The sequence below is a fragment of the Branchiostoma lanceolatum genome, chromosome 5 (genome assembly GCF_035083965.1).
Source record: "Branchiostoma lanceolatum isolate klBraLanc5 chromosome 5, klBraLanc5.hap2, whole genome shotgun sequence".
Lineage (NCBI taxonomy): Eukaryota > Metazoa > Chordata > Leptocardii > Amphioxiformes > Branchiostomatidae > Branchiostoma > Branchiostoma lanceolatum.
In genome coordinates, this window is record NC_089726.1 from 11,865,291 (window position 1) to 11,893,271 (window position 27,981).

General features: G+C 41.5%; 5 protein-coding genes across 5 annotated transcripts; all 5 read left to right on the forward strand.

Moving 5' to 3' along the window:
- The first annotated feature begins 431 nt into the window (after positions 1–431).
- On the forward strand, positions 432–4,269 carry LOC136435138 (protein shisa-5-like). The gene is made up of 4 exons (XM_066428371.1): positions 432–658; positions 2,011–2,245; positions 2,678–2,799; positions 3,170–4,269. The coding sequence occupies exons 1-4, from the start codon at positions 610–612 to the stop codon at positions 3,319–3,321; spliced, it is 558 nt and encodes a 185-aa protein (XP_066284468.1). The 5' UTR covers positions 432–609; the 3' UTR covers positions 3,322–4,269.
- A 694-nt stretch (positions 4,270–4,963) lies between these two features.
- Positions 4,964–8,587, forward strand: LOC136435148 (protein shisa-5-like). The gene is made up of 5 exons (XM_066428381.1): positions 4,964–5,152; positions 5,996–6,188; positions 6,729–6,847; positions 7,318–7,665; positions 8,317–8,587. Exons 1-4 carry the CDS (start codon positions 5,101–5,103, stop codon positions 7,521–7,523), a joined length of 570 nt encoding a protein of 189 aa, XP_066284478.1. The 5' UTR covers positions 4,964–5,100; the 3' UTR covers positions 7,524–7,665; positions 8,317–8,587.
- Positions 8,588–8,870: 283 nt separating this feature from the next.
- Positions 8,871–13,625, forward strand: LOC136435146 (uncharacterized). The gene is made up of 4 exons (XM_066428379.1): positions 8,871–9,057; positions 10,415–10,607; positions 10,934–11,070; positions 11,391–13,625. The coding sequence occupies exons 1-4, from the start codon at positions 9,012–9,014 to the stop codon at positions 11,624–11,626; spliced, it is 612 nt and encodes a 203-aa protein (XP_066284476.1). The 5' UTR covers positions 8,871–9,011; the 3' UTR covers positions 11,627–13,625.
- A 1,036-nt stretch (positions 13,626–14,661) lies between these two features.
- On the forward strand, positions 14,662–18,356 carry LOC136435143 (cysteine and tyrosine-rich protein 1-like). The gene is made up of 4 exons (XM_066428377.1): positions 14,662–15,106; positions 15,915–16,095; positions 16,352–16,488; positions 16,819–18,356. Exons 1-4 carry the CDS (start codon positions 15,061–15,063, stop codon positions 17,067–17,069), a joined length of 615 nt encoding a protein of 204 aa, XP_066284474.1. The 5' UTR covers positions 14,662–15,060; the 3' UTR covers positions 17,070–18,356.
- Positions 18,357–18,574: 218 nt separating this feature from the next.
- Positions 18,575–27,653, forward strand: LOC136435140 (monomeric sarcosine oxidase-like). The gene is made up of 9 exons (XM_066428373.1): positions 18,575–18,820; positions 19,774–19,843; positions 20,119–20,175; positions 22,371–22,502; positions 23,109–23,322; positions 23,768–23,934; positions 25,691–25,877; positions 26,323–26,456; positions 26,650–27,653. The coding sequence occupies exons 1-9, from the start codon at positions 18,607–18,609 to the stop codon at positions 26,816–26,818; spliced, it is 1,344 nt and encodes a 447-aa protein (XP_066284470.1). The 5' UTR covers positions 18,575–18,606; the 3' UTR covers positions 26,819–27,653.
- The last annotated feature ends 328 nt before the right edge of the window (positions 27,654–27,981 follow it).

The window sequence follows — 27,981 nt, forward strand, 5'->3', positions numbered from 1 at the left end:
ACTTGGGCAATGATTCAGTAAAACAAGTCTAGTCAAGTGGTTATGGTTTTTACCTTACTATTAAATGTGATGTCTTCAATTTCAAATGTCGTACAAAACTGTTTTCAAAAGTTCCAAACAATGTATATTTTAAAAGACGGAAACAGGCGAACTGAAGACCTCTATGCGCACCACAGCCATCCCTGGCGCACGTCATACAGGGAATAAGTTCAATAACGCGTTCTACGGTGATCTGCCCTGCTGTAGCGATTGCACAAAGTTGTGTGGCCTAAGGGCTACTGAAACGGTGATGGGCGCCGCCCTATGCACCACCTGGTGCGGGAAGGTACTTTAACTTAACTTAAGGTGATCTGCGGTTCGACTGTCTAGTTGGTAGTTTGTTAGATTAGTGCACGTACATTAACTTTGACCCACCACGGCTGACACGCAGACGATTACGTTTATCTCGCATGAGGTGTTTTAAACTGCCGAGCCCTTTTGCGGAATCTCTCCTCAGTTCCACACACTGCGTCATTCAAAACTACCACCGGACGCACGATCTAACCGGGTCTGTAGAAACTTGAAACGTTACCCGTTTATCTCGTGACCAAGACCAAGAGAAGACTGACCATGGGCCGGATTGCCGTATTGGTTTTGTTGGTCACTATCTGGACAACAGGTAAGTACATGTACATACGTGATACTCATGTTAACCAAGTACTAGTAGTGATTAATCAACTGGGTAAACAACGAGGGGTGATCAATGAGTCCTCGGCCTTACCCAGAAATAAGGTGCACAGCTCAAATTTCGGGGAATAATTATGTAGTAATTTTAGCAATGTCCACCAAATTTCAAATCAGCCTGTTGCAGTACTGTAGAAATACGCCAGGAAAACCATTTTCGAACTTGACCTTTGTTGCCACAACCACAACTCACCTACCAAAAATCATGAAGATCAATCAAAAGTTTCTCTAGTCATGCTCTTGACATACATATACAGACCCAACCCACAGCTGGCGTAACTGAAAACATAACCTTGTCGGCGACGGTAATGATAATAGACAAGATTCGCTTTGGCCTCAAAACAATTTTCAATTTTTTTTGTATCCAGACTTTGGCTGTTTATGTGAATGTGTGAACAGTTGAATGAGCATTTATCATAATGAACCTACTGAATGAAATAAAATTACGTGTTAACTATATGCCACATATGCAACACATAAAGTCGTACCGTCTCGATCTGGTACAGCTAATTCCTACAAAGGTCACAACACAATGTAGAGTCACCGCGTCCTTTGCTGGGTGGGGGCGTCAGACGAAAGTTGCAGAACGAGTTTCTCTATTAAACACTTGATCATCCATGCGTTCATCATCTTTGAATGTTGTTTACCCTGTGTACAGACATACTATCTCCACAGCTACTAGCTATGTGAGTGAGTGAGTGAGTGAGTGAGTGTGTGAGTGAGTGAGTGAGTGAGTGAGTGAGTGAAGTAAACAGTGTAAGGTGTTTGGAAATTTGTCAAAATAAGGCGTTTAAGAGAAGAGTAGATTTGAAAGTTAAGCTTCAAATCTAGTGGTTGAATGCACCGTTTTTAGCAATATCATTTTATAGTAAATCACAACTGGTCTATCACTGCCCAGATATTTGTTAACTCTGGTGAGCGTCTTTACCTTTACAACATACTACAAGACATTCTACAAGTGTATAGCTGTTTCATGGACTATCTTGGTTCGTTTGGTGCTTTGAGCGTGCTGTTTCAGAAAACGTCAATAGGTGGCATGAATGAGAAGTTTCTTTGAATAGGTTAATTTCATTTTGAAATGTCAATAAAGGGAGTTTAACAAGAACACGTTCGAATAAATATAAAAGGGTGAAAAAGAGCACTGCTGTTAAGCTAGAATCCAACAAAAATTATGTATTTATATAAATACAATTGTGTAACGAGGAGGAAGAGACGAGGTAGTTCAGTTTATCTTAACCCTACTCATCTATCGACTCTGATAATACTTGTTCTTTACCTAAACATTAGTTGCTGCAGAGCGATGTGGCTATTTCAACTGTCCACGGACGGGGATCCCGTACCTTGACGATGCCGATGAGAAATACTGCTGCGAGGGAAACAAATGCTGTAACAACTGCTGGGAATCCACCGTGGACACCTCCTCTTGTACTGGGACCAACAACTGGGGCGTCGATTTCAGCGTTTTTGACAAAGCGTCCAAAGCGCACAACGCGTACAAAGCGTACAAAGCGTTTCGACTAGGGTACAACTTCACACAGTTCAGATGCAGAACTTCTAGATTTAAAAATACTACTTACCTTTTAGCGTGGACTTGAATGAATTGTAGTTTTTTTATGAAGTGTAGTGTTATAATGTTATTGTAAGAAGTGTACAGTCATTGAATGAATTTTAATGAATTATGTCTAATACCACAATTCAGCCAGAAAAGGCTGCGATGATATGTGTGTTGCAAATAAACCAGTTATTATTATCATTTACTTTGCCAATATTACGTTAGCTATAGAAGATGAAAAATCTAGAATAACTAGCTCAGAATTATGTCTCATACAGGATTATCTATACCGTTACCATCGTACGCAGATACAACAGTTCAAGTAGTTTTGATATGACACGAAAAACTGTTGTTGATGTTTTGAAGAAAGCATAACCTGACACATGTCCTGTGTTGTCCTAGTATCGGCGCCATCATCGGCATAGCAGTGGGATGCATCGTCCTGATCACCATCGTCATTGTGGCCTGTATCTGCTGCTGCTGCGTATACGCCAAGAGGTCCAACCAAAGAAACCAACCACAGGGTAAGATCCACACATTAAAGTTTACGTCAGAGGTTACGGGCTAGTCAACGTTGGTCTAGCAACTTGTCATCTCCGCGCAAGAAGTCATGAGAACTGCCTTCCAGTGGAAGTAGTTTGGTATAATGCATATTAGAAGAGACAGAAAATGTTACTCACTTTCTCTGAAATGTATTACCTGGCATACATGACATCTCCGTCTAAGTCTAGAACATTAAGTGCTTTCTACTTTCTTTGTAATTGTGATGCTTAAAACACTGTGTTCGTTCATCCTTTCTTCTACTATAGTTCCCGCCATGTCAGATGTATTGCTATCCGTGTTGCGTCTTTGTTGATGTTGTATATCATTGAGACATAACTTTTTCCCCCACAGCTGTCCAAATGGCTCCTGTTGCCCAGCCCGCACAGTATCCACCTGGCCAGTATCCCCAGTACCCCCCTGCACAGCCTCCTACCTACCCGCAGTACCCGGGTGGACAACCCCCAGCCTACCCGCACCCAGCTTACCCACCAAACAAGGCTTAAGAAACTATCACTGAGATTCACTGCAATGACCACAAGTAATAAAATGTGTTTTTTTGGGGGGGGGGGGCACAACACAGAATTCGAGAAGTATGGAGGTCTGAACAACATGTGGTTATAAATGAATCTCCTCAAATGAACGGAATACGTAGCATTGTATTAAATCAGGTAGACTGGACAGTGGGAAATAAAGAAGTCAAGTAGTATCTATAGCTATGTTATATTTGGTACGATACAATGTAAACTCACTCAATGCAGCCAGTACATGTACTGATATCATAATAGATATTAAAGAAGAACTTTATTGTGCGACTATTGTAGCAGGTACAAAGTATGGCCATAGAACAAGACATAGGTATGGAATAAAACTATTCACTAGCACAAAATGACTATCTTAGGTTTTACATGATTCAAGTTGGGCTAATTTTGAGTATCATCATTTTTTCTAATAACAAAACAATATTTTATATATTTGCCTATTTTAACACTGTATGAGCTGTTGCATCTAAATATATAGTCAAATCTATCTGTGGCATTGAGTGTCTTAAATGAGGGTTATCAATTCTCTTCTCTATACCTGCAGAGATCATGATTCTTAAACATTAGTTTCATTATGATTAGTTTCTAGTGAGTATATACATATTGTTTTTATGCTTTTTCACGCTTTCTGATACTCTTGATGTATTATTGTGATTAATGCTCTTGGTGATACTTTCATTCCACATACAATTCATATACGTGATGGACTTTCTGTGTCTAACGTCGTTTTTATATTATATAGTATCATATGCCTTTAGTCTCTCCACGCTGCTGAAATAGCCAAAAGAATCATCCTGGACAAAATGTGATACTTTCTTGCAGACATGTATAAGGAAGGTAGTACGCAGGTTTATTGCTGACATCTGAGATATTTCATAGGACTTATATTTAAAAAATTCTGGCAAGTTATAATGTGTTGTGGTGTTTTTTGTGTAGTTAATATTGAAGAGATGTTAATTGCTGTAAAAGAGTGCGTTTTGCTTGTACAGCATTTATATAACCTTCAAAGTAATTCAAAAGTGTTGTCCCATACAAACATTCATGTACACTCAGTGCTGTAGTCTGACATATTTCCATATACTTACTAAAACCACCAATATGTTTTCTAAGTAAATTTGTTAGACGTTATTATAATTCCATTGACTGTGTTTTAGAGACATCTTTTTGTTGGGATCAAATAATTCTTGTCAGAAAACGGGATAGTTTGAATAGTTGGGATAACTGCTATTTGCAAAGTTATTTCAATGATAGTCTAATCTATTAGTGAATTAATGGGATAGATGGGTACCATCCCATCAATTCACTATAAGAAACATCTGAAAATCTCTTACTAGTAAATTGATACCTTTGTGACAGACGTTATCACGTGTAAAAGTAGTTATAACGGTTTTCGATTGAAATACTTTTTTGAACCAAAGTAATGGGATAAATAGCTTTTTTCTTCTTCTCAAAAAGTGTGAGAGGAGGAAACAAGAGGCACATAGAGATTACAGTAGAGCAGTCCTGACACCATTGAAGAGTTTCGTCGCCATTCTTCGTGGCACAAATGCGATTACGTTGTTTATCGCCTGAAGGGGTGGAACTTGCCTAACTTCTTTCGGGGAAAATTGGGTCCGATTTCAACTACGTCACGTACAAAACTACGGCCGGGTGTATGAAGTCGGTCTAACATGCAAGAACATTCACTCTTTTAGCGTTTCTTTTACCGTTTTTACGTCGAATGTACCCTCCAAGAGAAGTGTAATGATGTTACGGATTGTGCTGGGTGTCCTGTTGGGTGCTGTTTGGGCGATAGGTAAGTGTACTACACAACCATGACAATCAATTGCAAGCACACCCGGAAATCAAGACCATAGGACTTCAACAGTATGCACTGTGCGACCGAGGAAAGTTAGAGATTTTGCTTCTAAACTTTCTTAAGATTGTTTGTTTACTGACCACCAGCCAAACCTTGGTATCTAAATGAACTCACGAACACGATTATTTCAGGATAGGTAGAAACTAGCAACTCAGTGCTTGATTTCTTTAAAAACCTTCTATGTGACAGGGGAACAATTAATGAGACATTCTCAGTATTGACGACATGATAATCGCTTGTTTCCGTAAAGAATGGTGAACGGCAAACGTGGAGACGTCTCCGACAGGCTCGAGAAATCTCTGAGCCGTGACTGACGATATAGCGCCAATGTTGGGGAGGGGGGCGTTGTTGAAAAGTTGCAGAACAACTTCGGTATCCCTGAATACAACTACACCTTTGTGCAGAAAACGTTGACAGCTAAATGGCCTCAGGGAAGCACACTATACGTGGGGAAGACCATACTTCCGTGTAGAACAGTTGTCATAATATATTTTGGGATGTAAAATCAAACAAACTTAGGTTTTCAAATTAGGAAGTGTCCTTATTCTGGACATAATAATGGCAAATATGATCTTGCTCATTGGATACGGTTTGTTTACACCAGAGGATCTAGATGAATGCAGTTTTTTGTACATTTCCATGCACCGCTTTGACATTTTGACTTGCTATAAAGTAACTGTTATCCATCTTCAGAAGTAGACACTTCCATAGCCTCAAAGAATAACATCCTACACATACTTCACAATATGTGTTCTCATCCTTACGTACGTACATGTATAGATGCCGCACAGGTCTGTCGGACTGCACACGGCCGACCCTTCAGCTGTCCGCGCTCCCGGGTCCACAGCTTCGCCCCGGAGGACATCTACTGCTGCGGGATGAGGTGTTGTTCAGACCCCTGCCGATCCACCGTCAGCAGGCCCGACCGTTGTATGGCAGACGCCTGGAAATTCGGCAGCTTTTACAACATGAAGTAGGTAATGGTGTTGGTTGGTTGGTTGGTTGTGCTAAACTTAAAGGGCATTAGTAACAATCACAAAAAATAAGCTTAAGCATAATCCAATGCATTAAAGTATATGGATGTGCCTGATGGTAAGATCTCTAGTTATAACCAAATTTAAGTGATCACAAAGCAGTATCATATTCTTTGGTGCATCGAAATATTGATTTCAGTCTAAAATATCCCTTCTTTCGTTGATATGATCTCAAAGCAGATGTAGGGCCTGCCTTGTTTTGCAGATGTTTTGGGACATTTTGTTCGCCTATTTAGTGGCCCGCGTTTTTCTCTACCCCCCCCCCCCCCCCCCTACAATCTTAACGCGGACATGGACTTAAGGCGCACACAATGCCGCAAAACAGTCACAAACAAAAATTCAGACCCTACATCTACTCGAACATTATATTGAGACTGTTACTTTGATATCAAAGTGTCTTAAAGATTAAACATCTGAGTAACTACTAGAAGCGACAGTGCTGTGGAGCGTAGGATATTCATCCCACCCTTTCTTGTCAGTATGGGAACTATCGTCGGACTAGTAGTGGGAGCCATTACTCTTACTGTCATCATCGTTGGTGTCATCGTATGCTGTTGCGGAAAGGCAAGGAAGAACAACAAGAAAAAGCAAATGAATGGTAAGTCTACTGAGGGAGTGAGATAGAAAGAAGGACTTGACGTGATGCTTAGTGGTGCTCTTTTTGTTTGAGTGAAGGCCGTCCTTCCTTTTGAGTACTGATCAAAATTGTACATGTCAGGGGGTTCAGCTAGTCTTCTCTTTATATGTCATGCCTAAGAGGAGCAGGATAATCTTTCTTAAGGACAGAATAGCATTGAAACCTGTTGATAGTTCTTGGAGTAAATGTTCTTCTTGTCCAAAAATGATAGATATGGCAGACATTATGATAGACACATGAAATACGACATTGTGTAAAAGTTAGATTTCCGTCCCTCTCTCTTTTTCATCTTCATTCTCGTAATTTGTCATCATCTCACACAGAGTCCTTTCAGATTCAGTTCTATGGCATTTTCAATCTGATTTTGAGTAGATTAATGCTAGCCTTTTCGTGTTTTTGTATCGTAGAAATGCATTCATATTTCCTTACAGCAGTACAGATGAATGCCGCTGCCCAGCCTGTCCCGTCTCCACAACACGACGCCCAATACCCCGCAGAGTACCCTGCACAGTACCCCGCACAGTACCCCGCAAAGTACCCCGCCAAGCAGCCTGCCCTGTACCCTGCCCAACAGCCTGCCTACCCGCAGTACCCGCAGGATGTATATACAGCTTTTGGTCACACTTCAAAGATTTAGAAACTCCATATCGGTGTGCGAATGTAGCGTAGCCTATATTTAACACAATAACAGAAGGAACCACTTACATATAGTTTACAGATAAACATATAGACCCATGTGTCAAGTATATACATTTTACGACCAAGTATATGTTCCATACGTTGATGAAGGTTAGACATCCAGGTAATAAGATACGCCAAAAATAATTACTCAAGCAACTGGATAAGATTTTGAAACAGTCAGACGTTTCAGACAGTATCCACTGTCTTTCGTCAGTGACTAACGATAGGGCTGAGAACAACAGCTTTATACCAAAACTCTGAATAGATATGTTAATGAGGTAAAGACAATTTAGGATGTCTTGAAGTAGTCTTCAAAAAGAAGATTAATTCAAGACAAAGTTTATGCCAATAGTTCAATTAGCTACTGTTGTTCTAGTACAGTAACTAAATGTTGCTAGGAAGGGGGGTCTACGCGTTCAACTTTCAGGCACCTGGGATAATGCACTGCCCCCCACCCCCCACCCCCGGACGAGCAACATTTAGTTACTGTACTAGAACAACAGTAGCTAATTGAACTATTGGCATAAACTTTGTCTTGAATTAATCTTCTTTTTGAAGACTACTTCAAGACATCCTAAATTGTCTTTACCTCATTAACATATCTATTCAGAGTTTTGGTATAAAGCTGGTGTTCTCAGCCCTATCGTTAGTCACTGACGAAAGACAGTGGATACTGTCTGAAACGTCTGACTGTTTCAAAATCTTATCCAGTTGCTTGAGTAATTATTTTTGGCGTATATGTTCCATAGATTACCAAACTATATGAAGTCTTCATGATTCTGAAGTAGATCAGACTTTTGTCACTTTAAATCAATTAAATCGTTCACGCTCTAGACGTAGAAAGAGATTAATAGGCTTGTTAAAATAACTTATCCATCATAATGATATGCTTATGAGCCAAAAAGAGATATCATAGATGTCTATGTAAATGTCGATCTTAGTCGTGGTCTATCCATATCGACCAGAACATGCAAAATATATGAATCAAAATAGATTAAATATTTGATTGGGACACAGCGATGTGGGCTCTTGAGTGTTTTGTTGGGTCGTTCATTCGTATACTAAAGCTATGATGAGCCGAGTGAAATCATTTGGAGTTAATTTTGAAGCTGAAATCCTGTCACTTCTAGACCAGTCGAGGCAAATACGTTAAGTGTAATCTCCAAGCAGATGCTACAAAATCATTTCAAACGTTACGACTACCTACCCAACATCTGCTTGGAGATTAAGACGTGTTCTACCGGTGGAAGATTCCGTCACGAAGGAGAGGCCACACAGTGACAACATACGTCACTTCCGGTATGCAAACTGACGTAACCCTAAGGCTAATCAGACGACCAGACTGAATTCATTTCCTCCTCTGAAATCACTTGCGACACTCCAACTTACCAGGACTACTCAACAGTTATTAACCTCGTCGAAAACAAAAGGAAGATTCGTGGCCATGTTGAGGGCAACAGTTATTGTCGTCGTCGCCATTTTCGCGACAGGTAAGCAGTCATTGTACAAAGCTAGAACATCGTATCAATTGGTAACGGACCACCTGACACTTACAGCGAGAAAATAGAGATCGTGATTATCGACATCTTCGCCATTTTACTCTTCATTCTGACGATAGCTCGGTCATTCGCCTCAAGTTTATAGTGCTTATGACTAACTGAAAACGACGCCTGAAGTTACAAATGTAACTGTTATCAGACTATGATCCGTAGACACGGTTGATGTCGAGAGAACAGTGCCGTTTTACCGTTACAGTAGGTCTGACATGGCTGCTACAGTCTGTAAGACAGTGACGAGAAGTAATTATAATGAGGAAGTGTTGAAAAGGCTACGTGTTATCAGGAGTCGGAAGGCGGACATTTTCGGTAACGTTACGTGTGCCCAGACATGTAGAGATGGAATAGGACGGAAGTTGTAATTAAGGGAGCGGTTCTGCCTTAAGTATAATGCGTTGAAGCGTTTACCACATCTGATTACGAATGTGTATGTCTAGCTTCATACAGTTTAGATCGTAGTCTATATCAGCACTACAGAGTAAGACTGAATCGTGCCAAATCCGTCAATGATCATGACTGTGCGAAAATGGTTTGGCAGAGCGAAGCTTGTCCTTGCCCAACAACACGATAGTCACTGTTTTGATCGCATGACATCACCTACTGTACACACTGCCAACCATAAATACAGGTAGAACGCCTGGGGGAAACAACACTCTGGCTATATTTGAGCTATGCAACGAGTTTATCTAGGGTAAGACTAGTGAAATATATGAACCTTTTTGATGAAGCAAAGATTTGCTTGCTGGTGTCTTGCGCCACAAGAAATTGACAGATCAGTCTTTAATTTCAACGATTTGGATTCGATTCGCCAAAGCTATGTGTACGTAACCCATGGGCAACAGCGAAACATTGAGGACTCAAGTATGCTAAATCTACGGTATACTGCACCTCTCACCCCCCTCCCTCCACGGTAAATCGATATCGGGTTTACGCTTCAGTGAGAGCAACAAAGACTTGTTGTGAATCCAGGCTTATGTAAAGAATGTTATGGTACCAGGTACGACACAGGCGTCCCTTGAACCCATATCAGGTTACCGGGCTTTCATACCCGACATGCATATTTAACATGGGCAGCAGGTTCCTCAGGTGTCAACAGCTACAAACCACTGTGCAGAAAACAGTTTAGACAGTAAACTTGCGTAAGTTCTGTGAGCCTACTCACCACTGCGCACATATGCATTTCCAAAGAAAAATACATACTAATCAAGAGAATGGTTGTCAAGTATTGGCGTGGATGTAAACTTAATGAACCTGGGGAAAGTGTTTTTTCATACCAACATTTCTGTCCTAGCTGTCGCTGGAGAGCAGTGCCGTACATTAGGAGTCCGTTCATTCTCCTGCCCACGGCTGTTCATCGACGACGACGACGACACCTACTGCTGTGAGGATGGAACTGACTGTTGTGATAACTGTTGGGAGGCTGATGACACCTCATCTTGTACCGCCGGCTGGGACGACGCCATCAACAGTGCAGTACAACTCGGGTATTTATTGTAAAAAAAATTGCAAAGAAAACTTGATTCCATGAACGACTGAGCTGTAATAGTGGTCCTCCTAATCGGACTGCTTAATGCAATGAACATAAGCTATATGTGCCCGTATGTCGCAAAAAACTCGCAATATGTGTTTCTACTGAAACGCGTCTCATGGATGTTGGATAGTACTGTTGTTGTTCCACATGCGTGTAGTTCCTCGCAATGTACTTTCATCTAGTTGTGAATGTCGAAGAACGTAAATCAAAAGGAAATCAAGCTCTTACTACTAGTATTTTGCTAAATCATACTAAATTGGCGGTGTCTTTTCGTGCTAGTATCGGCGCCTTGGTTGGAATCATTGTCGGTGTCATCGTCATCATCATCATCATCATCGTGGGGATAGTCCTCTGCTGCTGCGCATGCGCCAAACAGCGACGGAGCCCGCCAGTAGCATACCAGGCTTCACCACAAGGCAAGTTCTATTTGTTCTTGTGCCACAAGTTTATTGTCAGCTCGTCTCAAATTTATCAATTTTAAGACATCTTGGGTGCATGGATCTGCACGTATGTCAAGATTCAATTTTGCAGATACATGTCTAGTCTTGGAAAGAAATGTTTATCTCAGTGTTATCGGAAGGATTGCAGGAGGCAACATACAACTAGCTCAGTTTCTTGTTAATACGATACAACACACATAAAGTATGTCTAACCAGCCCCCCAGCACCCATTTCACAAGCCTTGCCGAAGCGTTGCTGATCCTAATGATACTAACTGTTCTTCTTGTGTTCCACAGGACAGCAGGTGAATGTCATGACTCAGCAGGGAGCTTACGGCGCCCAGCCCGCCCAGTACATCCCTCCTGCTGGTCAGCCAGGGAAAGCCGGGTACCCAGGCCCCCCTCCAGCCTACCCCCCGGCGGGAGCACCGTACCCCCAGGGAGGGGCACCCTACCCCCAGGGTGGGACACCGTACCCCCAGGGTGGGTCACCGTACCCCACAGATGCGGCGTACCCCCCTCAGAAGGCCTGAGCTATTTGATTGCTTCAAATATTTCAGTTTGGATGCAAACATACAATAATACTTAAATTGTGCTCATGCCAAAAATACGCAAACCAAATATGCAAACCACCCTGCAGTACACAAGGGTACCAAGTAAGTTTCAAGGAACGAATTATGAAATCATTTTACATGACATTGTATAACATTAGGTTAAGGCTTTTCAAAGAGCGCCAACAGAGACAATAGGCAACAAATCACAACATATCACCTAGCAAAGTGTTTTGGAAATCGTTACGTACAATTCATCAGAAATATTTTTACCGATAACGACAGGCTAGAATAGTTTTATAATGATTCGATGTAGCCAGGAATGTTTGACCTTACCGCATATTCTGCTGTTGCAGGGTTCGAAATACAATGAAGCAACTTGCAATCTGCAAGTGATTTTCAAGATTTGCAAGTAAAAATTGATATGAACTTGCAATTATGCAAGTTGAAAAATACAAGTTTGTATTCCATGAATGCCTGGGATGCTGGGAACAAGCTGTTCTCGTTACACACTGACACACAATTATCCCATGCAATACGGTAAATTTTCAATTGAAATAGAGAAATCAATGCTTTTTCGTTCGAAACCCAGATCGAGAATTTTTTTGGCTGAACTTTGCGCTGGAAAAGGACAAAAACACATACCGTCAGAAAATCAAAATGACCAACGTACATATAAAACATGCTGACCTCTAGCAATTTTCTACATTAGGCCACACCAACTTGATTTTATGGATGACATCCTCTGGAGACCCCAAAACTAATGCGCGCGGGCGAAAAAAAGAAAAATCCAGCAAAAAAAAATGCTGCTAAACCACAGGACTACTAGTACAAAGCTGGTATTGCGAATTGAACCACAGAACACAGTTTATTTGTAGGAGGTACATGTAGGTTGTCTTGTTCATCATAGCAGACTCAGCGCAAGTGATTAATTTTTAATATATTGACAAGAACGACCACAGAATAGTATACTATTAGAAGGTATTTGGCTCCAAGGACTGTGGATGATATATGACTGTGATGAGAATACTCATATCATATACACCCATAAGGGCAGTTTCAACATACATGGCATTGAACTCCATATTAAGCATTCCATGGTTTACGCTCACAAATCCCTCTGCCAATCCCTCAATTCCTCTCCCATGTCTCTCATTGTTGCAAAAGAAACGTGTGAGAGCCACTCTGGATAGGTCGTGTTTGAAATTGTCTGGGCGATACTCGCTGGCCTCCGCGATCCTCTTGTACAACTGTGCAAACGCAAATTCCCCCTAGCCAACATCGATGGCATACCAATCCACAAATACGCCCCAGTTTTCTGATAAGCCGGTACAGTGCTAGCCTTTTGCGGCAATCTAAGTCGGCAAGTTCCTGAGTTCCGTGTAGCCTTGGAGGAGGTGATTTTTTTTTGTTTTTTTGTTGTTGTTGAGAACAGGCGAAAATCAATGCGCGCGCGGATGTCATCCATAAGATTAAGTTGGTGTGGCCTTACATGTTAATTGTTTATAGTCTTCTGATAATGCTATAAAAGTTGCAATGTCAGGCTGAGTATGTATGTAGAGCAAAAGTAGTTACATACCGACTATGATATTGCAAGTTAATATTTCAAATTGCAATTTTGCAAGTAACCAAAAAAAAGTATTTCGATCCATGCGTTGAGAGGATTTCTCTCGTGTGTGCCTTTACATGTACATCTTATCAATGCACTGTCCTGTTGCCAGTGCCCGGAGGGTTTTGTGTCAGAGTCGGGGAATTGACCGTCCTTGTGTTCAAGTATGACTCAGCCTTTTGACACGTAGTTAACCAAGGTAAATCTAATTATAGGGAAGGGAAAAATCGCCCGTTGACTCATTCAACGAGATATACGCTTTAGCAAAATATTACCTTACACAAGACTTGAAATCACGCATTTTCTATTGTATCTAATTCCGATGATAATTTGCTTATCAAATTAGCACTCAATAAAATAACGAACACACTTCAATGCGTTACTTGTGGGTTATTCTAAAGATAAAGGTTATCAGAATGGATAGAAGTACATCAGAGAAGTTCAAATTTTGTGAAACGAGGAAAGGTCTGTGACATCATGCACTAGTGTACTGTTCCAGAACAGAGAGATCTTTATTTACACAACAAAAGTACAGCGATTTTCGTAAGGTTTACCACGTCCATTCATACAAACAGTCAAGTGGATACACATTAATCAAGCTGCATAAATGTATATGAATAGATTTGAATAAATCAACATGTTGAGTCCAACGTATCGTTTACACAATTGGTTCTAAGGTCTTAACATTCTTTGGAAGTTCTGTTCATCTAGATGCAAAGATGTATTGCAGATACAGACATAATTCGCCAGGTTCATGTTGATGATTGTTTGTAATGACGTTAGGTGATTTTGATAAATCTGCTTGCGTATGTTTCCACTTAGCTTCAATGTTCGCTGCAAACAGAGAAACTTTGGTTTTCGTTGGCATAGTAGTAGCATGCCATAAGGGCATTTGAATACCAGAGATCTAGAGTCATTGCAGTAAAAAGAACCCACCTGCGAAGCTAACTTATAAATGTATTGCATCAGCCTACACCCCAACCCACTATAGAAGAAAGTATCGGAAGCCAAATGCATTGATGTCCAAATCTAAGAATTTCACAAATGTTTAAAATGTTGGTATAATACCCACTTGGCGTGGTGTTAGACAGTCGTCCTTTAAGACCCTGTAAGTGTTCAGTTAGATTTGTTTAACAGTTTGATTTTAGTTTGATTGTAGTTTGATAGGTCACAATAACAACAGACGTCACTTCCTGAAGGTAGACGCCTTCTGTAACGGTGGCCGCAGAACACAGTATCAACAATAGTAGTTCGGGTATGAAGTAGTGCGTCGCATTGCTTGAAAAGGCCGCAGTTTTTCTTCTGTGTACGTACGTTGGCGAGGCTGAAACTGTGGTGAATGGTAGAGGAATACGTCAGTTTTGAGACTGTATGAGTTGGATTACAATGTTTTTTCGGTCGGCTTGGATTCGCGCCTGGATATTGTTACCGCCCGACTACTGTGAGTCGGCTGCAGTACGGTGACCTCCACTGGGGGTCATATCAAAGTGGCTTTTAAAAGAGAACGAGCCGGCAAATATAAGCTCATTTTCACATATTTTGTAGATTGAACCTTGAAGTCAAACATATTAAAATCTGGCACCCTTATTTTGCACCTTACTTTAAATTTCCAAGCGTCGAAGCTTCTCACTTTGGGATCCTTAACCATGTAAATCCCTATAGACGAAATACTGTGGTCTGCAACCTTCAAGGCTACGCAGAAGATCAGTTCATTTCCTCTCGGCCCTGAAACTACTTGCGACTCTTCAAGTTCAGGGCTACTCAACAGTTCTGAACCTCGTCGAAAACAGCGAGAAGGCTCCTGACCATGTTGCGAGAAACACTTATTGTCATCGTCACCATTTTTGCGACAGGTAAGCATTCATTTTGCATAGCGAGAACATTATCAGTTTATAACGGAACGCCTGGCACTAACTACGGGAAAAAGAGGAAGTCTCTTGATCATCGCCGTTTTTACTTTCACTCTGACGACATACATGTGTATAGCCAGGGCATTTTGACTCAAGTTGATAGTGCTATGATTGTGACTGAAAGTTCCAAATGTAATAAGCCACCTAAAAACTGTATCACTAGCCATCGGAGACACAGTTGAGGTCATGCAATAGAAGAGTGTCGTTAGTATAGTAGGTCTGAAATGGTGGCTAGTACTGCCTGGACATGCGGTGACTAGAATTAAATGTGGAAATGTTGAAAAGGCTACGTGGCGTAAGGAATAGGATATACATGTAAGGCAGAGGTGCATGTACGTGTTACGCTTCAGTGAGAGCAGCAAAAACTTTGTTGTGAAGCCAGGCGTCTGTAAAGAATGTTATGGTACCAGGTACGACACCTTGAACCCATATCAACTTACCGAGCTTTTATAACCCGGCATGTATATTTAACCTACGTGCAGCAGCTTCCTCAGGTGTCAAAAGTCAACAGTGCAGTAAACTTGCGTACACGGACGAAGCTCTGTGAGTCATCTCACCAGTGCATACATGTGTATTTCCAAAAGAAAATACAAAATACATAGCAGTGAATCTTCATGAATGGTTGTTGTTTCATGTTGGTGTGGATTTCATCACGATACAATGTACAATGTACAAGGGGCAAAGTAATGGGTTTCGTTTTTATTTTTCATACATCTCTCATTTTTTGTCTCATGTACATTGTATGTCCTAGCTGTTGCTGGAGAACAATGTCGGGCGCCAGGGAACCTCACTACATTCTCCTGCCCACGACCGCTCATTGACTACAATGAGGACATCTACTGCTGTAATGGTACCTGTTGTTACGACTGCTGGAAGTCTGATGACACATCATCTTGTGCTGACCTCATCGTTACCAATGCAGCGACATTCAGGTATGTATTTTGTCTTCACTGAAAAATTGCAAAGAACAATATCGAGCTGCAATAGACACTCTCTCAACGGACTGGTAATGCTATGAACTCGCGATACGTGTGTCTAAAGCGCGTCTCAGGCAATATTGATGTTGTATAGTGCTGTTGTTGTATAGGTTTCATCTAGTTGTGAATGTCGTAGAATGTGAATGAAAAGAATATCAAGCTCTTACTAATAGTATTTTCATACTAAATCGGCGGTGTCTTTTCATGCCAGTATCGGCGGCTTGGTTGGAATCATTGTCGGTGTCATCATCATCACCATCATCATCTTCGTGGGGATAGTCCTCTGCTGCTGCGCATGCGCCAAACAGCGACGGACCCCGCCAGTAGCGTACCAGGCTTCACCGCAAGGCAAGTTCTATTTGTTCTTGTGCCACAAGTTTATTGTCAGCTCGTCTCCAATTCATCAGTTTTAAGACATCTTGGGTGCATCGATCTGCACGTATATATATATCAATATTTAATTTTGCAGAAATGTCTAGTTTTGGAAAGGAATGTTTATCTCAGTGTTATCGGAAGGATTGCAGGAGGCAACATACAACTAGCTCAGTTTCTTGTTGATACGATATAACATACATAGAGTACATGTATGTCTAACCAGCCCTCCAGCACCCATTTCACAAGCCTTGCCGAAGCGTTGCTGATCCTAATGATACTGACTGTTCTTCTTGTGTTCCACAGGACGACAGGTGACTGTCATGACTCAGCAGGGAGCTTACGGCGCCCAGCCCGCCCAGTACATCCCTCCTGCTGGTCAGCCAGGGGAAGCCGGGTACCCAGGCCCCCCTCCAGCCTACCCCCCGGCCGGAGCACCTTACCCCCCGGCCGGAGCACCTTACCCCCCGGGAGGGGCACCATACCCCCAGGGAGGGGCTCCCTACCCCCAGGGGGAAACACCGTACCCCACAGATGCGACGTACCTCCCTCACTGAGAGAGCTTAACTCATTCAACCACTACAAAAGTTCCGGATGTAAAATTTGATTGCGCTCATGCCATAAAGTGATCTAGAAGCCATCCTGTATTACACAGAGGTATCAAACTGGTTTTCAAGAAGGTGTGGCAAAATAGTTTACATGTGTAACATTAGGTTAAGCCGTTTCAACGGTTTTCAGAAGACGTCAAATTAGAGTTGCTACAAATTACTAGCCTCTTCCAGGCTCCACATGTCGCTTGAAAAATAGTAGAAATTGGCCAAAATAGACAGATAACATGCCAGAGGAGTTAGCCCGCTAAAGAAGTACAGTTTGTGACATGTGGAACCTAACAGGGGCTAACAGGAGACTTTAACAAATTACAACATCTGACCTACACGTATGTAGCAAAATGTTTGAAAATCGTTACTTACAATTGATCAGAAACATTTCTACTGATAACGACAGGCAAGAATAGTCATATAATGATGCGATGTTGCTAGGAATGTTTGGCCTTACTGCATATTGTGCTGTTGATAGGATTTCTCTCGTGTGTTCCTTTATATATGATACATATACATCTTATCAATGCACTGGCCTGTTGCCAGTGTACGGAGGGGTTTTATGTCAGAGTCGGGGAAATGGCCTTCCTGGTGTTCAAGTACTCAGCCTTTTGACACGTAGGTAACCAAGGTAAATCTAATTATAGGGAAGGGGAGGATCGCCCATCGACTAATTCAACGAGATATAAATATATACGCGCTTTAGCAAAATATTACTATACTCAAGACTTGAAATCACGCATTTTCTATTGTATCTAATTCCAATGATTATTTACTTCGCAGATAATAACGAACACACTTCCATTGCGTTATTTGTGACTCATTTTCAAAGATCAAGGTTATCAGAATGGATAGAAGTTCATCAGAGAAATTTGAATTTTGTGAAACTTAAGAGGAAAAGTCTGTGACACTATGCACTAGTGTACTGTTCCAGAGAGATCTTTATTGACACAACAAAAAGGGCGGCGACTTTCGTAAGGTCTACTTCATCTATACACGCAAACAGTCAAGTGGATACAAATTAATCAGCCTACATATAAATGTATATGAATAAATCATCAAGTTGAGTCCAACGTATCATTGACACTATTGGTTCTTAAGTCTTAACATTCTTTGGAAGTTGTGTTCACATGGATGCAAAGCCCTGTGTACTGCAGATACAGGCATCATTCGCTAGGTTCGTGTACATGTTCAAGAGTGTTTGTAATGACATTGTGTGATTTCAATAAATCTGCATGTATATTTCTCCCCTCCGCTTTAATGTACGCTGCAAAAAGAGAAACTTTGGTTTTGGTTGGCATAGTATTAGCATGCCAGGACATTTGTATACCAGAGAGTTATTGCAGTTCTGCATTGTTTATACCTACACCCCCACATCACCACAGAAGAAAGTATCGGAAGCAAAATGCAAATGCAATGTCCAGATTTCCTTCCATCAAATGAGTAATTCAATTTCACGCAACCGTAGAATTTCACAAATGTTTAAAACGTTGGTATGATACCCACTTGGCATGGGATTAGGGTGACAGCAAGTTCAAGTTGCGCCCATGGGGTTCAAAGTTCAGATAAATTTACATTCGTTCCAGTCTGCGTGGGGGGCCTGCGGCAGAGAACTATGGCGTCTGTACCTTACTATGACCACATCGTGGTAGGCTGTGGTGGTGTCGGTAGTGCGGCGCTCTACTGGCTGTCCAGGAGGGCTGGAAAAGGTAAATCTTCAATGCCACCTCACGGACTGACATATCTAGTTTCTTTATTCCAGGTAAATAGGCGCAACACACCACCTTTGTACCGTAGGTGTAAGCTGCGTAAGACCTGTAAGGTTCGATCTACTCACACGGGATGGACTCCTACTCTCAGTTTCATAAGAGTGGTGGGTTCTTTTTCGTGCTCGAGGTATGGCTCTCAAACACGGGACCTGATCCGTCTTTACGTCCCATCCGAAAGAACGTGCCTAACTTAGGTACTTATTTTTACCAAAGTGATGTACGGAAAAAGGTGTAAGGTGTCTTTCTCAAGGGTACAACACCGGGCCTCGCTAGGGATTTGAACCCAGAACTATTGGATTATAAGACAACAACTCTAACCACAAGGCCACCTCGTCACCTGGTGTTTTTAAGTACGAGGTGGTCTTTCCGAAACTTCACAACTGCACAGTGCTCAACGTTTGATCGTGTCGCGTTTTACCGCCAAAATAATCCATATTTGTAAACATTACCCCTCAACGTGCTTACAGCGTTCAACATCAACATTGTGCAAGCCTGTGGGGTAAGAATGTAAAAACGCTTTCTGTTGACCTTCTGCATACCACGCCTGAAGGGCACACGAGAGGTCACACGAGAAGTCAAGGGAGGTGTGGTTTTAACGCCCCTTTGTATCTCCTTTCCACAAGAGGCTGCGGCCGCTGAGCTACCAAAGATTTGACAGATTGCTTAATTCGCACATAAAGAAATATTTTTTTGTTCGTTTTGTGTGTTTTGTTTTCCTTTAAAGCATACTTTTACATTTTGCATCATATTCAAATTATGAAATCAAGGTCACACAAATCCAATTTTGGTCAAGGTCATTCAGTGATCACCTTCTAGTGGCGGGGGTGACATAGTCTAAGAATACGATGATTCTCCTTTCATCACACTCCTTATACTTTTCACACAACTCCCAGGTGTCCTAGGTCTGGAGCAGTTTAAGCTGGGACATGACAACGGCGGCTCTCAGGACCACTCCAGGATCATGTGAGTTCTGTCTCTATGGCTGCTTCAGCCCTATTTATGTTACCTGTAGCCTTGAAGCTGCATTCGGGTCTTATTACGTGGTGACCTTTAGGTAAAAACAATCAAATTGTCTGCGTAATCGAAACTTATCTTACAATTACGACTGTCTAAATGAATGATTACATGGTCTTGGCAATTGCCCAAAGGACCCCATAAGTTTTTTTTTCTTGTTTTTTTTGCACCTTGATTAAAAGAAGTTTGTCACAATAAGAGATTCACTTCTTCTCTTTTGGCAGCCGGCTGTCTTATCACCATCCACGGTACACAAGGCTCCTTAAGGACTCATACCAAGCGTGAGTCAATATCCCTTTGTGTCTCCTCACCCCTGCTTTATTCTATCACATGGCCAGTGTTCCTCCCTTCCTCTCATTCTTTCTCCTTCCATTTCAAGGTTACCTATTATCTTGTGGCGGTGTTGTTTTGTTTGATCAGTCATATTACAGACGAAGCCACTTAATTGCACCTCGGATAAACGCACTTTCCATTTAATTGCACCGAATCCCAATATCCAAAACCGATTCCCATTCACTGCATTGTTAGTGACTCCGCATATCTGCACCGCGCATGGTCACCAATGCCGGATAACTGCACCATTTAAAAAAAAAATCCTCGACAAGTTAACTGAAAAGGTGCGCTAAAATCGGCAGACGCGGTACAAATGAGCCGATACCTGCCGGTGTAAAGGCGCAATACCGCCAATATGTTTGAAACTGTTTTGAGTAACAAAACAAGTATGAAATTGCCGTCCGTTATTTACTAGTATGGAATTAAAGTAGTTTCTCATTAATTATGCAAATGAAGCCTACATTTAATTTGCATATTTTCTATCTATCAACATTCCTATCTTCCTCGGTTACAAATGTCACATATTTGGATAGTCATATCCTGGAACACAGCGGGTTTTTAAAATTACCTCATTAATTATGCAAATAAGAATCTGATTCGCATAATTATCATCCAATCATACAAAGCATCACGTAAGCTATCTACATACCAAAAATCATGACCATCCATCAAGCCCACCTTGAGTTGTAGTGTATTCTCATTAATTATGCAAATGAGGTCCTCATTTGCATAGTTGATATCTATATATATTACATCCACCCTTCATCAAATACTTCTTCAGCAATACATATCCATACTCCATGTACAACCTCCATGTACACCATACAGTATGACGTATACTGATAAATCACCTCTTCCTTCCTAGATATAACATGGTTAACCCACCTACCCTGAACACCGTCCTATCCCCATGCTGTGACACACCACTACTGATTGTTCTTCCTGGTGTAAGGCAGTGTATATCCAATTTTGGTCTGCTTCCACCAAATTCCACACCACTTTCTGCCGCTAGCTTTCTCATACCACTGCCGACAGCTTGAGTGACAAGCCAATTTGTCCCAACTATTAAGTTTCCTGCCTCCCACATGACAAATACGCAACCGTACCACTTATCCTTGACCCCTCGAAACAACACCGGCAACACGTCCCAGCCAGAACACAATGCTCTAGCATACAATATAACACATTTTTACACTTTTCTCGTTAATTATGCAGAGCACTTCGCCCAAAATCATTTTGAGATTTCCCACATACACACCGACACACCAACTACGACAACAAACCATCCAGGCGTTCTCGACTTATTCTGTTCACTAACAGACACACAGACAAGCATCAACGAATAACCCTCTTGACGAAGGTAATAAGGCGGTCTCCATTGACAGTTACGTTGATAGGAATCGTATGGGAGGTCCCGGGCGGGTCACTCGTAATCAGTAACCAAGTTTTAGTTTCAATTCCTAGTTTCATGGCGGTACATGATTTACGTAAATCGACAACTGCGCTGTACGTAATGTAACACTAGACTCTACCAGTCTCCCCCGGTCGCTGGGAAAATAGTAGAAATTGGCCAAATAGAGTCAAATGTTTGAAGGGAGTCGGCTACGGAGAGAGGGTCAAATTCGCAAATTTACCCTCTCTCCGTTGCCGACTCCCTTCAAACATTTGACTCTATTTGGCCAATTTCTACTATTTTCCCAGCGACCGGGGGAGACTGGTAGAGTCTAATATAACACAGAAACTGTTATCCCATGAGTGGCATGACGATGTTTCAGAATGCCTCCCCTGTAACATTACGTGCGTTGTAATGCGCGCATGCGGTAGATCGCATGGAAAAATGAAAGAATGCAAAATCAAAACAGGTTCGTAGTCATTTCTTTAGTTTCAGCAAAGGGTCAATAAATAAAGTTGATAACTAAATAATTTCGTCTGTTTTCTTTTTGCTAGTGTTTCTGACTAACAATACACCCCCTCGCCCATGGTGGTGCGGTCCAGCTGGGCATTTCGCATAATTGCACCAGCCGGATAATTGCACCAAAAACGCTGACAAATGAGTGGTGCGGATTCTACTGTATACACAGTACATATGATAAATGATGATATGTTCAGATCTGTAATGATAAAAACGTATTTTTTTTATCAGCTGGGAGGAGGTGGAAAAGGAGTCGGGTCTGAAACTGGTCTACAAGACAGGCGGGCTAGACTTTACTCTGAAAGGACCTCTAGAAGAGGTTATGGAGGACTATGCTAAGGCCATGGATTCCCAGGGAATTCCGTACGTTGGTAGTCATGCTTTTTTACCTATAGGGATACTACTAGACGGATGCCCATTCTGTGTGACTACTTGGCGTCATTAAAACACGACATGGGTGATATCGGTAAACCTTTTCTGCATGGGTCAATCATTATTACCATATCAAATATATTGACAAGGACGTTGTAGGCACGGAAGTTTTGAGACTTACAGTATCTCAAAACTGTAGTACATTTGCCTTTTTCGTGGTGCCTGTTAGCTCAATGGCTCTTGTAAGCTCGAGATCAAGGTAGTCTAACGTTGTGTGCTTCATCACGTGAATAAGGCATACACTGACGGTTTGGAGGTCACAAGAGAGGATCATGGCTACTATCATGATGTAGATTAAATAGGAAATAGGTGTCAAGTGCCTTTCCAAAGGGTACCAGGGATTCCACCCATAAGATAGCATGCTACCATTATGCCACCAGCTTAGCCCAATAGAAATTGACTTTCTGAATCTTTATCAGGATGGTCTGCTGTACTGCAGCCTGCAATGTTTTGGTTTACTTAAATCACATTAGCATCATCTCTTGGGCATCTACACCAGTGTCTGATATGTTGACTTTGGCATTATCACATATATAGGTATGAGCGACTGGACGGTCCGGAGATTCACCGTCGGTTTCCTCAGTTCGAGGTGGGCCCGGAGACCGTGGGTCTGTACCAGCCGGACGGAGGACTGGTGGACGCTGCGAGAGGGAACGCCGCCCACATCCAGCTGGCACGTGCGCACGGAGCAACCGTCATGGACGAGTGCGCTGTCCTCGGCATAGAGCGGCTGAAAAGTGGCCTCATACTTGTGAGGACTGCTGTGAAGGGACAATAGAGTTTCAATGAGAAAAAGAAACAGGAAAACGCATTGATAAGGAAATAGCAAACTATAACGTTACATGAATGCTACATGAAAATCTATTATGAACCTTTGTATTGAAAATAAGCAGGCATCAGAATTTTACATGTATGAAATGAGATGATGCAATGTAGCTTAGATCTATCAGTGAGAAAATTGAAAACTAAATTTAGAATACCGAATAATGGAATTACTGAATGAAGAAGCAATGATATCCATATTTTATATTATCAGTGCTGATGTAGTACATATTACATTTTAATCCTTTCTATCGTAGGTATTCATCATCATCATCATTCCAGGGAGTTATCACAAATCTAGTACTAATTGCACACAATAGCTATGAACATATCAAGCACATCATGAGCACTGCTATGTTTACTGCCACTCGTAGGTCCGTACCGGGAAAGGTGAGTTTCGTTGTCGGCGTGTGGTGGTGTGTGCAGGCGCCTGGGTCAATGACGTCCTTCGATACGTGGGCACCAAAATCCCCATCTCAGTCTCACAGGAACAAGTCACTTACTTTGCCACACCCAACATCAAGGAGTTTACCAAAGACAGGTTAGTACCGCTATGCGGTCCGCAGACGTAGTAACAACGCTTTTTACGCATCATTAGTGTACAGCAGACTCCGCTTAACTGCATATCCTCCCTACCTGTGGAGGTATGTTTACCTCCCTACCTGCAATTCTTATTTTGAGGCATCAGTTGTGCATGTTGTTCCCGCCGAATCTGAAATAGTATGTACTTCAACTTATCATGCTGTGCGAAAACAAATCATTCATTCCTCATTAAGAATATCGTATTCCATTGAACAAGCGAATAGTTATGATTAGATCTTTGGATTTCTATGATCCGTAAACCGTTTTTATGATGATGTGTACGATGTTCTATCGTTAAGATGGATGAAGAAGGTAATGTGTACAGTTTATAGTTGATATCATTTGAAGATGGGTTGCATTTGTGCTTTATACTGTACAGTTAGTTTTTTTTGTTAGAATTCCCAAGACTTGCCAAAAAAGTTACTCAAGCAACAGAAATGATTTTGAAAGCTGCTTGTTGAGTAACTATTTTTTTTGTTGCGTATCTTATCACCTGGATGTCTAACCTTCATCAACCTTCCCAAGACTTGCATTGAAATGTATTGTCATTTAACCCTCATACACCCGAACCTATTTTTGCAACTAAAATGACTGAACGGGGTCAAAAATGACCCCAAAATGTTTTGTTCAGTTAAATCTCCCTTTTCACTTTTTTCGCTGATTGTTATCCGTACATTCCTTAATCAATGTAAGAGGAATGTTTTGGCATGTTTAGGTTTGAAAAATTCCCGTTCATTATCATAATTTATGCAAAAGATCAGAAGGACCACGTTTTGAGCTATTCCTATTTAGACCAGGAGAGAATTTTTGAAGCTCACGCCTAATTTCATGTTGCATAACTAATGAACAGCTTACGCGAAAGCCACCAAACTTGGTGACTTTTCATAAAATGTCCCTAACAAAAATTTCAAATCTATAAAGTAAGTTCATCGTTTTTGGTGTTGCCATGGCAACGGGTCTTTGACAGGCATATTTGACGACATCTACTAATTTCAGTTAAAACAATGTCGTTTCGAGGCTTTGTTAGTACGCCAAATGTATTTTCTTACATTGTTATCATCTTATGTAATCCAATGTAACTTTTATGATTTAGAATTGATATTTTATGCTGATTTGATGACGTCATCGGTCAAAATCCAAGATGGCGGATAGAATAACATAAAATTACGTCATAATGACGTCATATTACGTCATTATGACATAGAATTTGTTCTGGCCTTATCAATTCACATGTGCATCATCCTCTGAAAATTTGGTGGTCATGAAATAAATAGTTTAGGAGTTACAGAGGGCAGGTCCCAAAAACAGCACATTATTTTTGCTGGGGTGAAAAATGACCCCAGACGACTCAACACAGAGTTTCCTTTATAATGTCAACAGTATTGTGCCGATCTCCCTAGAAAATTAGGAGAGCTTAGAAAAGATGTCTACTGACAAAGTTACGGAAGGAATTTTTTTTCAGATCAAACATGTTCAAGTAGCACGTCAAAATCCTCGCCTGGGGTCAAAAATGACCCCGTTCGGGTGTATGAGGGTTAATATAACAGCTGGCAATATCCCAGCTAAAACTGTATCTAGATAAATTCAAATCAAACTCATAGTTTGTAGTTAGGACTCTAGGAAGAAGAGAGTGAAGCATACATGTATGCAACCACTGATGGAGATCAATGAAAAAACAAGACAAGCTGAAATATATTTTGACTATTCAACAACAGGTTCCCCATCTGGCTGTACTTCGCCCCAGACTACATCCTCTACGGCCTTCCCATCCATGGGAACACGGGCAGTAAGATCGGCATTGACTATGGCAGAACGCACGTCACGCCAGGGACAAGGACATACACTCCAGATCCAGTTCGAGAAAAGGCCTCTATCGAATTTCTCCAGAAATATATCCCAAGGGTTGGTGCAGATATCATGACGTCAGTGTTTAGGGGACTAGTCCGATGTGGGTGTGAGGAGGGGATGTTGCAACTTCAATAATTCAGAGCACGGTAGCGCCATATCAATGGCCTATATTTTTAAGAAAGATGTCAGTAAGTTAAATGTGTACCGTTAGCAGCACAGTACTACTTAGGAAGAACAGCTAAGCACAGACCACAGACTGCCCGATGTAATAAGATAAGTATACAGTCAAACATTGATGCAGTAACTGAGGGAAAGTGGTTGCTGAGGACAGCTGGTTGCTTAGGACAGGGTAGGGTTAGAGTTGTAACTGTGAAAAGATGGGCGGGGCTGACTTAATGTGGCATGTGACTTGGAGGTGGTTTCTTTAGCCGGGTGGTTGTCTGACCAGGGTTGACCATGTTATTATAAAGCATTAAATGTCGATCTTGTTTGTGTTCAGTCTCTCGGGCCCGTTCTGTACACAAAGACCTGCCTCTACACTGTGACTATGGACAGGAACTTTGTCCTGGACACTCTGGACGCGAAGGGCTGGCCAGAGATCATCGTTTGCTGTGGCGCTGGACACGCTTACAAGTTAGTCATTAACTTAGCTTTACAAACTTAACTTCTACATCAATCATCACAACTTAGTGACCATATCTGCAAACCATATTAATCAACAACGCCCAAAGAATGACATCTGGTTTCAGTTTTCTTTTCGTTTAGCAAAATTTCAACAAAGTGAAGTGTCTGTGCATAACTGTTTCAATCACCGTGGTCTGTACAGATTTGCTGGTCTTCTGGGCAAAATCCTGAGCCAGCTGGCGATTGACGGACGGACTCAGCACCATATCGACGATTTCACCTTCAACAGACCCGCAGTCACCGATCCTAACTTCAAACTCGACTTCTACCTCGGTGGTAACAAGGAAGATACTCTTATGGCCAAAATGTAGCTTACTGCCGAAGGCGAACTACTTGACGAATATTCAATTTCTTTTCAATTGTAGATCAATATCAAATTACCACAGGCTGGATTATTCTGATTTGAGAATGATAACTTTAGTACCGCTGGTATTGTTATTAGTAAGTCTTACGGAGCAAATGGCCTTAAAGGTCTGCAAGGGAAAGCTGTCAACAAACTTCGACCGAATAGCCGCTAGTCAGTTGTTAAAGGGCATTACTCCAGTGTTTTGTGTAATATACTACTTCCAAGCAACGTGCAGATTTGTCCTGGGGTTGTAACTAGGTATTACACAGCGATACCGCAATAACCGCAAGGAGGCAGTTCTTATCAAAGCTCCGAAGAGGTGGTCGAATGGTAATTTCCAGCACCTTATCCACCACAGTGAATTCCAGTTATATTCCACCCTCCCCCTTTACACATCGCAATCATTTAGACTTGCCGACTTGGCAAGGATCCAACGCCTGATATCCACAATACCCATGAATAGTTACAGCTTCGAGCGATGAATCATTTCAGGAAAAGACAAGAATGAGCTGCGGTTGGGATGGGTGTTGTGTGGTTTATCTAGAATTTGGTTGATATTTTAGGCAAACATCTGTAACTGTATCTGTATCTATATAGCCGGTATAACCGCCATTCGGCGTAACACACCAGCTTCGCAGGCACGCGGTGCGGCAGCAGCTGGTCATATTACACAGAACGACCTGTCACGTCTAACCTTCGCATATCTTACTGCATGCATTGTTGAAAGCTATCTAATGAGGATGCTTCCACTGTACTTGGTTGTAACGAGTTCCACTCTACGATCGTTCTATACATATATATGCATCAATAAAGACTTGTAATATGCATTTGAAATATCGAAAATTATTACACCAAGCATTTTGAAAAAGGATGGGTAGTTTTGTAGAAGAAGCTTAATTTTCAGCACTTTTGACGCAAAATCTGGCATAAACGTTATAAATAATTAGGTTACTTTCATAAATGCTCATCATGTCCTGTCATAGTAAGATGTGGTAGGACACAGACAGGTAACAAGAAGGATACATGACATTGTATAAATTTATTATACGCTCGCAGGTATACAATGGTACCTGCCCAAAGTATTTATGATGCCCTTGATCTGTAAAAAGATATCGGTAGCTATGTTCA

Coding starts and splice junctions, on each gene's coding strand:
- LOC136435138 (XM_066428371.1), top strand. CDS start 610: ATGGGCCGGATTGCCGTATTGGTTTTGTTGGTCACTATCTGGACAACA. Junction 659..2,010: donor GGTCACTATCTGGACAACAG/GTAAGTACATGT, acceptor CCTAAACATTAG/TTGCTGCAGAGCGATGTGGC. Junction 2,246..2,677: donor TACAAAGCGTTTCGACTAGG/GTACAACTTCAC, acceptor GTGTTGTCCTAG/TATCGGCGCCATCATCGGCA.
- LOC136435148 (XM_066428381.1), top strand. CDS start 5,101: ATGATGTTACGGATTGTGCTGGGTGTCCTGTTGGGTGCTGTTTGGGCG. Junction 5,153..5,995: donor GGGTGCTGTTTGGGCGATAG/GTAAGTGTACTA, acceptor GTACATGTATAG/ATGCCGCACAGGTCTGTCGG. Junction 6,189..6,728: donor GGCAGCTTTTACAACATGAA/GTAGGTAATGGT, acceptor CTTTCTTGTCAG/TATGGGAACTATCGTCGGAC.
- LOC136435146 (XM_066428379.1), top strand. CDS start 9,012: ATGTTGAGGGCAACAGTTATTGTCGTCGTCGCCATTTTCGCGACAG. Junction 9,058..10,414: donor CGTCGCCATTTTCGCGACAG/GTAAGCAGTCAT, acceptor TTTCTGTCCTAG/CTGTCGCTGGAGAGCAGTGC. Junction 10,608..10,933: donor AACAGTGCAGTACAACTCGG/GTATTTATTGTA, acceptor TTTTCGTGCTAG/TATCGGCGCCTTGGTTGGAA.
- LOC136435143 (XM_066428377.1), top strand. CDS start 15,061: ATGTTGCGAGAAACACTTATTGTCATCGTCACCATTTTTGCGACAG. Junction 15,107..15,914: donor CGTCACCATTTTTGCGACAG/GTAAGCATTCAT, acceptor TGTATGTCCTAG/CTGTTGCTGGAGAACAATGT. Junction 16,096..16,351: donor ACCAATGCAGCGACATTCAG/GTATGTATTTTG, acceptor TTTTCATGCCAG/TATCGGCGGCTTGGTTGGAA.
- LOC136435140 (XM_066428373.1), top strand. CDS start 18,607: ATGATACCCACTTGGCATGGGATTAGGGTGACAGCAAGTTCAAGTTGC. Junction 19,844..20,118: donor CAGGACCACTCCAGGATCAT/GTGAGTTCTGTC, acceptor CTCTTTTGGCAG/CCGGCTGTCTTATCACCATC. Junction 26,457..26,649: donor GGCGCTGGACACGCTTACAA/GTTAGTCATTAA, acceptor TGGTCTGTACAG/ATTTGCTGGTCTTCTGGGCA.